At 44.5% G+C, this 14821-nt stretch overlaps 1 protein-coding gene across 3 annotated transcripts in view; it reads right to left on the bottom strand.

Moving 5' to 3' along the window:
- RANBP10 (RAN binding protein 10) overlaps positions 1-14821 on the bottom strand; it is a 66505-nt gene that overhangs the window by 11725 nt on the left and 39959 nt on the right. For 2 of the 3 annotated variants that reach the window (XM_041459008.1, XM_041459007.1), the window contains exons 5-9: positions 10988-11010; positions 6839-7023; positions 5120-5232; positions 2726-2834; positions 1655-1803 (exon numbers count right to left, since the gene is read on the bottom strand). In XM_041459008.1, coding sequence (XP_041314942.1) covers positions 1655-1803; positions 2726-2834; positions 5120-5232; positions 6839-7023; positions 10988-11010 — 579 coding nt within the window. The remainder of the gene's footprint in view (positions 1-1654; positions 1804-2725; positions 2835-5119; positions 5233-6838; positions 7024-10987; positions 11011-14821) is intronic. The other variant, XM_041459009.1, reaches the window with a different exon arrangement.

The following is a 14821-nucleotide window of genomic DNA, read 5'->3' as shown; positions in this document are numbered from 1 at the left end:
GAAAGAGTTCACAAGTACAGAAAATACTGTTGAAAGCAGAACTGTCCAGGCTTTCCACAACCTATCTAAAGTTAGGGATGTATTTGATTCACACAACACTCAGCAAATAAAAGCAACCCTCCTAAAGAGCACAAGCTAACCTTCCTTGCTCAGGAGAACAGAAACCACTAAGAGTCAGGCTTGAAATTTCACCTGCTCCTCCACAAAAGGTGCTTATCAAGCTGCAGAACACACTGACACAAATTCATTACCACAAGTTTTGTATGGAATCAGAATTGACAGGGGCTAAATTTTCTAAAATAGAAAAACCTCATTATGGGCTTGTCATCTTCATATATTCTTCGCCAGGCAACCAATACTGATCACAGGACCTTGGCTAAATGATGTGACCTGGCATGGCTGCTCTCCAGAAGTGATGGTGATATATCCAAATTGATCAGCTGATCCCACAATTATGTTTATAGCAGGGAATGTATTTCTTTTTTTCTATCACAGCCAACACAAAGATTCAAATTGGCTGTTTTGTGTGTTTTTAAGAAAAAGACAGAGTAGCCTGTTCAGAGTAGCAACAGCTCTGCTTCATCTCTGAAATGTGCTCTGATGAAATTATCACTCTTTTGAAAGAATAAGGTCTGACAGAAAACTGTGGAAGATGATGTCCATGTGTAGAGACAAATATATACAAAAAAATGCCTTGCACTGCAAGTTGCAGATGTAGACATGGGAACTACCAAGAGCTCTTATGGACTGATGGGATCATTCTGACTATCTAGTCAAAGAAACACACCCAGGGCTTCTCACAACACAGCAAACAAAGATACTGGCTTGGAAAGGTGAGTGACAGCTTGGAACTATTCAAGTAATTGTCTACCTTTTCCTTAAATATTTGCCTATCCAAAGTTTGTCACATGCAGCAGTGGGAATACCAACCCAAAACACACTCAGATGGCTGTGAGCAGCTCACAGCTCAGTGAAGCAGCTCAGCCTGTTTCCAAGGGCCCTGCAGGTCATTTCTCCTGGCTCATTCCATCTCCAAAGCTATAGTCAGTAATTACCTAGGGAAGATATCTCCAGTGTCCTCATTTATCTTGTTCTTTCTATGTCAAAACCTAAAGTTTAATTTCCCAAACTCCAAAGAGCTGATGCTCCAGAGCTGGGTTTTACTGGAACAGAACTGTTCCCTTCTCACATGTTTAGAGCTTGCAAGGTAAAGTCCATGGGGTAGGAAGAAGCTTTTGTGCAGTGCATCCCCCTGACCTTTTGCTTCATTGGCAAAGCAGCTTCTGCTCAGTTCTTTCTGGAAAGCAATCATTTTGCAGACTCCAAGGTACAGAAAACAGGCTTTGCTTTCCAGACCTCCTCTCAGCACTCCATCAGTGAAACACTGAGTCACAGGTGGCTGCAGTAGAAGACTACCTTCAAAAGCTTCTTTATTCTGAAATAAACCTGCTCTGCAGACAATTGTGGAAAATAACTAATGCAAAACCAATTCTGTGACAGTGGAGAGACACCCACAGTAAAAGAACATCCCCTCAGCTGGGGAAGGAAAGGAAAGGAACGTTTCAGAGAATAACACATGGAAACAGCAGGTAATGTCAGACACCACCACATCCACATGTGCTCTCCTCATGTGGAGGCAACAGGACACACTTACCAGTACTGTGAAGGTGTGAGTTGCTTGATCCATGCCTAGGACTTAAGCTGGGGGAGCCGGGGTAGCTGTCCTGGGAGCGGGGGCTGCGGGCGCTGAAGCAGCGCACCTCGCTGTCCGTGCCGTTCACCATCTCCACGAACTGCCGGCACCTGAGTTCATGGGAGCAAGAGGGACAAGAGGGGGCGTGACAGCCGGGATGCTCTGCACTCAGCCTGCCTTGGGCCCCACTGGGAAAGTCCTAGAAACCTTCAGAAAGACATTTCACACTCCTGGTGCCTTTGTATTGTGAGTGCTCTGATGATGCTACGGAGGAAGGAGTTTGGAAAGTTCACTTTTGATGCTAATGGATGTTGAGATATTCCCAAAAAATCAAGTTTAATTACACTGTGCTAAGAAAAAACTGTTCTTTTGCAGTGTTCACCTCCAGCTCTTCTGCAGGTACTCCAAAATTCAATTGTGGAGGATTTTTTCAGGGACAGGGTACTAATCTGTCAAATACAATCATTCCTTCACTAGTCCATCAACCTAAAAATATTGGCGGCCAATGGAAAATAGAGAAGGAAGAGTATAAAATGCAATATCCACAGTGAGGACAATTCCTCATTTAGCTTGACTGAGAATTGTCCTTATATGTCTCAGAAGTCTGGGGAGAACCACTCTGTGCAGCTGGGAGAACTGGGACACTTCTTCCTTTAATCTCTACCCCAGACAGCCTTTTCCATACATCTGCCTTTCTAGGAACCTTCACAGAGACTGACACTGCTCCAGCACTGCAAGATTTCCACAAGAGCAGTAAAGAAACTTCTCTGAAGGAATTTCTGGCAGTCAGCAGAACTAAAATTCACACACCTACGCCTGACCTCATGAAGCAAAGCTATACTGGGTCTGAGCAGCAACAAAAGGGGTACATCTATGATGCTACAAGCACTGTGCAAAGGCCTCCCAAAGGGAGCTCAAACAGTGTGAATTCAAAGCAAGGTGTGCAGACAGACTGGATGTTCAGGCAGGTTCTTATTCCCTCCTTCATTTACACATTTCAGCATTAGGGAGCATACAGCTTTTCATACTTACTTTAACATGAAGAGCAGGTTGGGGTTATGTTCTAGGAGGCCAGGATAGAGCTGCTGGGTGGCTTCTATAGCCTCTCCCACTCTGCCTGCTAATACTAGCTTCTGTATTCCTGAAAGCAAAAGGAGACCTGGTGACACACAGGACCAGCCCACAGGAACAGTTAAAAGAGCTGTCTCATCCATTCCATCCAGGTCCCCCATGACCACCTTGCACAAGGGCTTGGGAGAACTGGAGACCATATTTGGTTTATTATGGATTAGGGGGAGGAAAACCCTGTGAAAATGTGAAAGGATCTTTTAGCAGTAAAAAACCATCAAGAGTAGATGGATCTGAATGATGAAGTAAGTGGGTTGGGGTGCTCTTTAGTCACATAGCTCTGCAGCAATGGAAACAAAAGCAGGACATGCCAACTGGATGGAAACAAGGAGGCTGCTGGGGAAGTGACAATTCCAGAGGCCAAGTTCCTAGGTCACCCTCATACTACATTCTCTGTCTGGTTCAAGCTTGGAAGCAAACATATGGTTCAGTATGAGATAAATGGAGTACTCTTAGAGGGTCTGTGGTCTTAAATCACAGCACTGCTTCCACAATATTCCTACCACTAAGCAGAAGTAATTATACCAACAAAACTATGTTTTGAATAGAGAGAAGTACCTGCTAGTGACTACACTAGAAACAGCTCAGTGACTAGTACACTTCTAGAAGGTGCCAAGACACAAGGCAGAAGACACTTATCATGTTTGGTGTTCATGTCCCATGTATGTTCCTCAGCAGGTCAGAAGACACAAGTGCAAGACTCAACTTGAGATCCCTGAAAGCTCAGAGAAGCTGCTGATCTACAGAGACTCACATTTCTTTTTTCTAAGTGTACTTAGAGATAAAAATTAAACGTACTTAAAACTAAAACAGCATTCTTTATTCCAGCACTCCTTATGAACAGCAGAGGGAAAGTTTGGAATGGCCCACGAGGTGCTTTGCAAGCAGGGCCTCTGATAACAACAGGCTGTGGCTTTCGCAAAATGTTGGAGCAGTTGGAAGCCCAGTCTGGCAAATCTTCATTAACAATCCCAGTAACAAACTGCAATGACTTGTCTTGTCTCCCACTTCCCAGTGTCTATCTGGTTGTTATTATAGTTGAAATCTGGAACCAAAGCCGTGACTCTCACACCAACACGAGAGCTCTCATTTCACTCTCTTGCACGTCCATTTTCTCGTCTCGCTGCTTCTGACAGCTCTGCTCTGCCTTGTTTGGCAACTCTCACAGATGTCATTCCCTTTTATATTTCCCCCTCTTTTTGTTTCCCCATCTGTGTTTTCCTCACACCTTTTATTCAAGGCCCAACTTCAGGGCTCTGTGTTCCTCCCTCCATCTGCCTTGTCACCTGTCCTCAGACAAACGAGCCGGCAGCATCTCGCGTGCCTCCCGTCAGGCTCTGCCAGTTAAACCCACACCACTGGGAGCACTGGCTGGGGTCAGGCTTGCATAATGCATGACCTGGAAAGCACAAAGCCCATCAGCACTAACAGGCAGCAACTGTGAGTTATTTAAAAGCAGAGTCCCCAGATGAACCCGAATGCTGGCTAAGCACATGCAATGTATGGAGAGCAAGCCACAAAGGGGCACAATGCTCTGATACGTAACAGTCACACGAGAAGCAGCTCACAAAGGGAAGGGAAATGTACAGGCATGTGGCTCGTATTCAGCATCCAGGAGAATGCAGAAAATACACCAATGTTCTGCCATTCTGCAGGCTGAGCCTGTGAATAGAAATGTTTAAAAAAAAGGTACAGCAGGAGGAAGCTGCAAGCCTTATTCTGCAGGACCAAAAGCGCTGACAGCCCCGCCAGCTGAGAGATGAGCCACTTGGGAGCAAACAGCAGCAACCAAAACAGACACAGAACACAAATTCTTCACCCAGTGCGAGCTTAACACGTTGGCTGTGAATTTGAAAAGTCCTCAGCATGTCAAAGTTACCTGAAATCACAATGTGCAGAGGGACTGGAAGAGTCCTTAACTCGGAGCCCTAGTGAAACTAAATGGATGTGTCGAATCCCTGTGCCCAGGCTAATGGACCTGGCCCTGCTGCACCAGCCTGCAGTGAAGAGCTCACATCCAAAGGGATCTCTGGGGCACAATGATCTCAACTCAGGGAAAGGACAAGCAGAGCAGACAGGGACAGGAAGGAACAGGGCAGCTCTCCAGGCAAAGACGGCAGAGGGTGGAAAGCAGTGATGATGGGAAAAGTGCTCCTAGCAGAGATTCCAAAGCTCTGCTCCAGGCCAGCAGAGTGCTGAGCACAGCTCTGTACTCTCATGGAGTGACTTCTACAGCACTCACTCCTCTGCAGAGTCCCAAAGGGAACACACTTGAGGAGTGACATCCGAGAGACTTACTTTGTCTGTTCTTTATTGAGGTCTGTTCTTCCTGGATTGTGGTGTCTGTGACTCTGGCAAAGGCAGTTGCTGTTGAACAGTACCCATGATGAACCAAATATGACGAAACCATACTAGAAAATAAAAGAAAATACAAGGAGATGATGAGACACCAGTGAAACAGTCATCACACTAGAGCAAAAAGAAACCAACACAACAGAAGTTGCAATTTCACTGAGAATCTCAGCATGTTTAGGACATAACCAAGGTTCTACTTCTGGGTCTAAACTGTGTGTATTTACAAGATAGGCGCCTGGTCCTCTGCAAACAGGAGGGGGCCTCTAAATTCACTTTACAGAGTGGAAAAAATATTAAGAATCTCAATGCATATACAGTATTTATTTATGACTGCTTTCAAAGGGTCACTTGTAAGGGCTCAATGCTGTGTTACTGCCAGTGACATCCTATAGAGACATAAATCTGAACCTCAGAGAGGTTCATGGCTTTCACATAGATCTAAAAAAGAAGAAAAGATCTGGTCCTGAATTTCTTCCATCACTTATTTGCCAGGAATTATATCTTTAGTAGTTCAATCTCCTTATGAATTCTGCACATTCACAGATACTTTAATCTGTGACTGTCAGCATTGATTGTAAAAACATTAACACTCTTCAAAGCTGTATTTTTAAAAAAATCTTGGGGAGGGAAGAGTATCACTGTCAGAAAACAAACACAACAGAACCACCTTCCTGAACAGACCATTTCTAACACATTTCTGCCTTCCCAGGACACAGTGACTCAATGTTAGGGCTCACTGGATTTTAACAAAATCTAAAAAGCCAGCAACAGGATTTCAAAGCTTCTCATGATAAAGCTGGCATTGATCTGATCAAGTCACAGCTCAAAGCACACACTCCACTTGGCTACTTTCAGTACGAGAAATTAGTATTTTATGAGTCAGCAATCATTCTTAGGCATAACATTGCAGGCAGGTATGTAATTTTTGGAAGCTGTTTGAAATACAAGTGCTTCTGCCCAAGAGCTCTACAGGAGGAGCTCCAGAGTGGTGACCCTGACAATCCCACTGTGCAGATCAGAAGAAAAATTTCTGGAGAACACAAGGAACAAACACAGAGATAAACTGGTCCCACTGAAGCAGAATCAACAGCTCTTGTTAAGGGAGGTCCTGGCTCTCTAACTTGGTCCCATTTTGGAAGGCAAATAACAGCATCAATAACACTCCTGACCTCTGACAACTCCTGCCAACTGTTCTCATCAAGTTCCACTCAATCCTCTTTGCAATGAGAAGTGCTTTCAATATTCATAAATTTATAAAATGCCACAATTGTGCTTTCAGTTAGATTTGGAAGCCTTTGGTTTAGGCTATTTCTTGCTCTTTCATTTCTGAATTCAGCTGGCTTACACACTGACTTTTCTCCTATATTAGGAGTTTTTATGGTGTCTTCTCCTTCCTGCAGTTTATCATCCCAAAATGTATGTCCTTCCATTCCTACAAGCTTCCACGCAATCTCTGGCTGAAAACTTCTCCCATATCTTTTACAATAAAAACAGCTGCAATCTACACAGGAAAGACTCTTAAACAACAGAACAGAGGGTAAAACAATTTGAGCAAAATGCACAGAGTGGCAATTTTTGCCATAAGAGAGCACAAATTAGCACTTAAGAAGTATTTAAAGCCTAACAAGGGGGAAGAAGCTGAACACCAAGGCAGTGACTTACTTCTGCAGCATGGCTTGCCACTCTCCCAGCCTGTCTCCAATGGGAAACCGCTTAATGGTGCTCTGGATCTTCGCCCTCCACTCCCTCATGTAGTCCTCAATGTCAAACACAAAGGGCTGCTGCCCAAAGTTGGCATCCACGATCTCCCCTGGAGTCTGGAGACCCACTGTAGGGTAGAGGTTTGACTGGGAAGGAAGAAAAACAAACCTGTATTAAGCACAGCTCTCTCCTTCTGGTTCCAGACACGTGGTTTGGTAAAACCAAAGGGCTGCTCTTTAAAGTGAAATAAATATAATGGAATTGGAAGAGGCAACAGCCCTTTGGGTACTTCTCAAGGAATCCTGTGACCTATTGTGCATTTATGAAAAGTTATTGCATCAAACCAGAACAATGGGTTCAATCCCCCAGCAGCCTGGGATCGAGGCCATGACTGCTGTCTGTGGATGGCACTTCTGGCTTAGTTTTCTACAATTTCTACCAAGCTTCAAGAGCCAGCAGATAATATAACAACACCAGCAATAACAATGGCAATTAGTAATAATAATAATAATAATAATAATAAAGAGGTGCATCATCTCAATCAACAGATCTGTGTATTCCCTCCTGTTTCAACTCAACTCTTTTACTCCTTGGAAATTGTTATCTCAGTTTTGTACATCTCTGATGAAAAGTTCATCTCTGATGAAAAATCTCTCTGCTTAGCAGCTGTTGGGAAGTACACGTATCTCCAGCTCCCTGCCAGATGCAGGCAGACACAATCCCAGAGCCCACTGACCCAGGAGATGCTTTTCCTGCCAAGTTCTTCAGGAACACTTTCCCCATGACATCTGGCCCACCTCTCACTCTGATGTTGGTCACCAGTTACTCAAAACCCCCCTTGCTCATCTTGACCTGGTCTCTAACCCCCTTGTCCCTCTGCACTCCTACAATCCCACCCCAGGCTCTTCTGGTTTTTTTTCATCTCCCATTATTCCTTCCAACCTCTGGGCAGGCTAGACCTGATCCAGGCTTATGTAAATAAGAGTTGGGCCTGAGCACTGACAAAAAAAAAAAAAAGGAAACTCCCTCTTTTCCTCTGTGGGAATTCACTCCTATTTCAAGCAGTTATTTTGGTTTTAACTTCAGCCTGTGCTAAGCCAAAATGTGTTTTTTCCTATCACTGTATTTTTGTACAAATGAAAACACCCTTTAGAGGAAACTGAAACAAGCCAAAGCAAGTATGTTTCAACATCTGTGTCTCTGGTTTTCAAATTAAAGTATCCATTTCAACTTCCTAATATTGTGAATTCTGCAAAATATTGCTTTCACCATTTGCCTCTGAAAGGGGAATTTTGGAACAAGCATTTCAAGGAAATTATTTCTAATTTGGCAATGTTTTGAAGGGTCAATTTAATTTGTTGTGTAATCTCACCGATATGCCACCCCTAAAACTGAAGTTTAAAAACAGCAGAGGTAATAGGGTTTACTGATGTGTGTTACCAGTCAGCTTCAACACCCCTTAGGCTGTAATGCAAGGAAAAACCCTCCCTTAAAGTCCCCCTGGAGGGGTGAGTAATGAGGAATGGACCAGAGCCAAAAAATCCACGTGGAGTTGCTCAAACCAGAGCACTTCAAGTGTCACTCAGGTAAGTTTGCTGCTCCCACTCCAGTTTGCAGTTAAATTTTCAGAACTGCAGCTTTAGCAGGTGAAGAACACAGACTCTATAATGGATACCTTATTTTCTTTACCTTATAATCAGTGAATAATGTGTTTGAGCCTGGAACAGCGAACTATAAAAAACTAAACCTGCAAGTAATCAGCTTCATATTCTCTACTGCCTCAAGAATTCTACAATCTCTGACAATATTAATTATTTTTAATATTTTCAATAAAAATACTTTCAATATTTTTTATCTTGGGTTTGGCATCCCCTTCTTTAGGAAAGGTGGTAACCTGAACTGTTTGAACAGCCAATAATCCATGAGCCAAGGGAGCAAAAAGAGCACATGGAATACATTGGTACCTGCAAGGGTGAAGGAAGAAGGCAGTAATCCAAGGGAAGGATATTGGAAAAGAGAATGCAGGAATCCAAGGGAAGGATATTGGAAAAGAGAATGCTGAAGTCAGGTCTAGGCACCCTTAGGAAGCTGCCAGCAGAGCAGCAGAGTGATTTAGCATATGCAGAGGGATGTCCTAGATCCACATGGAGGCAGAAGTCTCCCATCCTTGCTCACATCCACAGTTAAGAGGTAAAAAGACCCCATCAAGCTTCTTTCCTCCTCTTTTTGAAGAGGAATTATCTCATGAAGGATAATTCTCAATAGCAGGAGGCCTACAGGGCATCAGCTGCTCTCCTTGCTGGCCAGAAAAACAGTGTTATGGATCAGCTGCTGCTGTGAAAGCCAGAAGGGCATTTCCCCAGAAAAGGGTACAGAGACCATTTACACACCATTTATCCACTGGAGATTCCACCACGGCATCTGCCAAAGCCTACCCTGGCCAGATCTTCTCCCAGCTTCACACTAAACATCTCCTCTGCACAAGACACACAGAGAGACAAGGCTGAGATCCTGTGAGGATGATCTGAGCAGACCAGGAAACAGCAGGACAGGGAGGTGCCAGGGGCTCAGGAGAGTTTTGAATTGCATCTCACTGGCACTGCAAGACCTCACTGCAGCAAACACCCTTCTGTCTGCTCTGCCTCCCCAGCTGCTCAGTCCCTGTGCCTAAGAGAGACTCAGCACAGAGGAGAACAGCTTACACATGAACATTAAATGTCTCTGTCAGCTCACTGTGCACTCCAGGATCAACAGGATGCAAGTTAAGCCAAGCAGGACAGGGAATTTCAACCTGCCAAATCTGTGAAGCTGCACAGCAACTTTGTCATTTACTTGAGCAGTAAATGACAAAGCAGTGGTCCATGTGCTGGACAGCTATTTTTGATTGACAGGAGCCTAAATAGCCATTGTCTATCTCAACACGGAGACTGCTCCTGTTGCAGAAGGAGAAGCAGTCTAAACAAATGAGAAGACAAAGTGGTGAAAAAGTTAGAAGGAATATGGTGAATCTCTGACTACTAATGCAATCTATATTCAGAGGGAAAACAAACAGCACCAAAAACTAAGGGGTACATCAGAGAAGCATCTTCTTGCTGTGGATGCAAGGTTATCACAGTACCTCACTCCAAAAGGTTAATCTTCATGGAAAGGCAAACTGTTCTTGTACTTTAATAAATTGTACTTGGACCAAGTGAATGAACTACTGTGGTTTAGAACACACTGCAATGTTACCAAGTTCAAAGACCCTGGGACAAAAAAATACCAAAACACCCTGTATTGACAGCTGATGTGAAAAGGCCAATCAAATAACTGCAATTTAAGTGCAGGCTGCAGTTGGGATATAGGAGAAATCTGTAAAGCCCTAGATCCCATTGGAAAGGTCAACAGGGAGTCTTGGCCATTATTTCTCACAATACAAAAATTAGAGGAACAAGATAAATTTCTTGATAGGAAGTACAGAACAAAGCAAAGCAACCTTTCTTTCACACAACACTGAAGTCAGCCAAGAAAATGGATCACTTTAGAGGCCTAAAAAGTTATCAAAACTAAGAAATTTGTCAGAGGAAATTAATTTGGGGTATTTAAGTACAAAGACAGGAGTGCAACCTTAGGGACAAGAAGTCCTGTGTATGAGAGATGGATGCAGTGGATGTGCTGGTGTATGCCTGACCTGAGTTTACCTTTTTTCACTGAACACATCCTCCTTGTCCAGGAACACTTGGGTCTAGAAAAGAGGGAACATTTTCTTGTGCTTTTGTGAGACCTGACTAGACATCAGTGTAACTATGCACATGTTCTCCTCCTCAGAGTCAAAGCTGCATTTGGAAGACAATGACCTGTAATGAAGTTTGCATCCTTGCTTTAATTCCAGGAGAAGGAGCAACATATTCTTAGAGGTGGTGAGGCATGAGAGGAGGCATGTGAGTAGCCCACAAACCCAGTCACAGGATTATGGAGTTTCAGAAAAAGGAGCATTCACATCATTCAGTAATGTGTGTTATCATGTTTTTTTCAACAGGACATCAAACAGAAAAAAATCACACCCCCACACTCTTCCCCCTCCCTTCTGTTTGCATCCTTACTTAAAATACTGAAAATAAGTGTACTTACAGGGAGGTCTGTAAAGGCTATACCTGTGGGGGGAAAAATATTAGAATTAAAAAGACAAAGGATTTTTTTCCCTGCTTGCCTACATCCTTAACATGCTACAAAACATTACTGCATTTCAGTCCCAGCTCTGACCCTGCATTTCATCACCTCATGTATTTAGAAGTAACTTCCCTCCCCAATCCCCCCCTCTGCAAGGTTTTGCATCTGGAGAAAGGTTCAGGAAAAAGCCTAAATGTTTTTTTCTCAACATCTCTCCCAAAAATTTGATTTTCTAAAAGCAGCTCCTCTTTCCTTTGCTTCTCCCTGTGTTACTGGGAAGGAGTTAGTTTTCAAGACTCACTTTGGTGTAAGAAACAGAGTTTTAGTATAAAATTGCTTTGGTTTAGGCTGTAACTGATTCTTCTTATCAGCCAGAGAAAGAGGAATGAATATTCAGCACTTGCCATTACAGCTGGGAGCAGCCCTGCAGCAGGACCAAGCTGCAGCCAGGAGCACCTGAGAAACTGTGCAAAGAACAGCCTCATTCTCAACTCAGCTGATACAGCTCCAAACAGAGAAGATGGAAAAAAAGTGTATGGTTTCCCTTTTTATTTACATCTGGCATATCAGAAAAGAGGCATTTAAGCTGAGGCAGCCATTGCCTGGGATGGCCAACAGAGTTTTGGCTAGAGACAACACTCAGCACAGCCAGGCTACCCAGGCACAGCTCTGCATCTGATTCAGGTGCAGTTACTGCTCCAAAGGATGGGGCCTCTCCTGCCACGGGTGGGATCCAGCAGCACAGGGAGATGGAGCAGCCAGAGCCAGCAGCTCCAGCCCCAGGCTTTGGGTCACCCTCAGCAGCACAGGGGATGCTGCTGCCATCACCTCATCAGGCTCAGCTAAATGCAGGCTTCCAGCTCACATTCCAGCAGTCAGTCTGGAAGCTGCAGCCTTTCCCCATGTGTGCTCCCAAGAATGCTTTCTTGTCCCCAGCCAGAGGAAGGCTGGTACTCACACCAGGACACGCAGTTCTCACACACGTCCCACCTCTCCTCCTTCCCTTCTGCCTGGCACTGGAAGGCACTGCCGAAGCAGGAGAACACCACCCTCTGGTTTTAATTTTAGGACTGTTTTAACCCAGAGCTGCAATGTAATGTTACCAGATCAGTCTGAAATGGTAATTTAAACCAGTTTTAGGAGTCAAGATAGGAAACAAGTAATTTCTACTCAAAACAGCAGAGATCTAAATCAAATGTTCGTAAATAAATCCTGAATATTTTACTAAATAAAAAGCCAATAAAGACAAATTAGCATCATGGCAGATAGTCAGTATGGTTTAATGAACATCCTGGCAGTTTGGACCTTGTTTATTGAGCACCCTCTCTACAGCCCAACCAAAGACTGTGCACACAGGTGACGTTGAACATGTGGCTGAGGAAAACATTCAGTAAGCATTTCTCTCACCTTGTCACTTTGCCCAGATATTGCATCTCACTCAAACCTTTTTTTTCACTTTGCAATTATTTTGCTCAGCTGGATGAAAAGGTGGATCAAAGCTTGTTTTTCTACCCTTATGCCAGAATGAGGCCAATCTCCTTGAGCATGCTGGAGACTCCACTGGAGTCTTCCTCTGCCCCACACCTCCCAGGTGTGGCTTGTGTATTTGTGTGGCTGGAAGCTGCTTCCAGCCCCTGGACAAGAACATGGTTTTTGAATAGACTACAAGGTGGGTGGAAAATTGGCTGAACTGTCAGGATGGAAGAGTTGTCATCAGCAGCTCAAAGTCCAAGAGTTGTCCCTCAGGGATCAATGGCAGAGCCAACACAGTTCCCTGTCTTCACTAATAACCTGGACAATGGGATGAAGTGTGCTCCCAGCAGGCTCAGAGGTGTCACCAAACAGGAGAGTGGACAATAGGCTGGAGGGCACAGTGCTATAGCTGGAGAAATGATCCAGCACAAGCCTCCCAAAGTTCTACAAAAGCAGCCTAAGAGCCCTGCCACCAGGCTGTGATACTCCCAGAAAACAGGACAGGACGAGGCTGACTGGAGAGAAAGCAGATCTGCAGAAAAGATTCTGGGTCCTGCTGGGCAACAAGTAGAGCAGGAGCCAGCAGTGGGTCCTTGCAGCAAAGGACATCAACCACATCCTGAGTGTATTAGTGAGGGTGCAGGTTAAAGGATGGGATTTCTCCCTTCTTTTCCAACACTGGTTAGTCTGCACTTCAGTTGTGATGTTCACTTTAGGGCTCCCCAGCACAAGACACAGTGAGACTGGAGTGAGTCCAGCAGAGGCCAGCAAGACAAAGACAGGCTAAGGGAAAAGCCTCTGTTCAGTCTCAAAAGCATTAGGGCAGACACCTATTGCTGCCTACAACTGTCATATAGGAGGGTATAAAAAAGGCTTTTCTCAGAGATGCAAGGTGGCAGGAGACAGGAGCCAACACAGACAGGCTGCAACATGGGAAATTGTAATGGGAAAAATTCAGTATGAATTTTGGTCAAACACAGAATCAGGACCAAAAAAGTTCCCAGGTGACCTCCATTCTTGAAGACAGTAAAAACTTAATGAGTTTCTGAGTAATATGATCTAGTTTGGGCCTGCTTTCAGCAGGGTGTTGGATGCTTGACCTCCAGAGATCCCTCCCAGAGAAAATAATTCTATGATTCTATAAATAAACTTATTACACTGCCTTTACAATGAGATAAATGTATGTTTTCCACATTCTGTTATGTAACTCAGACTAATAAAATGCTTTATGCAGACAGCACTTGGTCTGTTGCACAGACATGTCTGCTTAGAGTCTCTGCATCTGCACTGCTACACATCTGCATTCAGGAAAGGCAACAACAGAAAGTGAAATAATCACAGCTTGAATGTGAAACTGTTTTCTTTCTCTGCAGCCCCTCCAAAGCCTGGATCCAGTTTAAAACCACAACCTTCTTAAACACTTAAGGACTGGACAAATCAAGAGGTCAGGAAGCAAGAGCAAGTGTGTGAAGGGCAGTGACATAAAGACATTAAATGAAGATTCAGTGCTAGGGCACAGTGTGATTGACATTTTCACCTGCCAACCAAACAAAGGACTTCCACTTTCCATGACTGCACCTACACATGACCCCATGCACAGAATGTGTTTGTGGACCTTCCACCCCACCTCTGCTCTCCACCCAGCACCAATCATCCTTTCTGCCTCACAGCTGGTCATTTACAGAATTCAATTTGCACAAGACAACGTACATTTGGTAATCAGCCACAGCATTCCACTGCCTGCACAGCAGGGCTCTCCTCCAGCACCTGTTTAGGGAGCTGTGATCCAGGGAGTCCTTAGGCACTGCTGCTGGATTGCAACGCACACAACTCCTTCAGCAGTGTGGGCATCCCAAAGAGCAGACCAGGAAATGCCAGCCCAGGAAAATACTTGAATACTTCTCCAACGTGCTGCTGAGGAGAAGCACTGTCAAACCCACACAGCTCTACATGCCCTTGCAAAGAGATCCTCCAACCAGGCCATGGGGTAAAACTGCTCATAGAGAGAACAAGGCTGTAGCCAAGTCTGGTATTTTCTCTTCATTTTGGTAGGAAATGAGGGTGGTGAGGCCCTGGCACAGGCTGTCCAGAGAAGCTGTGGCTGCCCCATCCCTGGAAGTGTTCAAGGCCAAGGTGGATGTGGCCCTGTGCAACCTGGTCTCGTGGAAGGTGTCTCTGCCCACAGGGGTTGGAATGACAAGTCCCTTCCAACCCAAACCACTCCAGGATTCTATGCTTTTAAATCTGATTAATCTGAAGTCTTGTTTTGAACATCCCAATGCTCTTGCTGTCTGCAAACTTCATTTGAAGCTTTGGGGTCAA

The sequence above is a fragment of the Pyrgilauda ruficollis genome, unplaced genomic scaffold (assembly GCF_017590135.1).
Source record: "Pyrgilauda ruficollis isolate IOZ18807 unplaced genomic scaffold, ASM1759013v1 scaffold13, whole genome shotgun sequence".
Lineage (NCBI taxonomy): Eukaryota > Metazoa > Chordata > Aves > Passeriformes > Passeridae > Pyrgilauda > Pyrgilauda ruficollis.
Note: the sequence above shows the minus strand (reverse complement) of the source record. Positions and strands in the feature narration are given on the sequence as shown.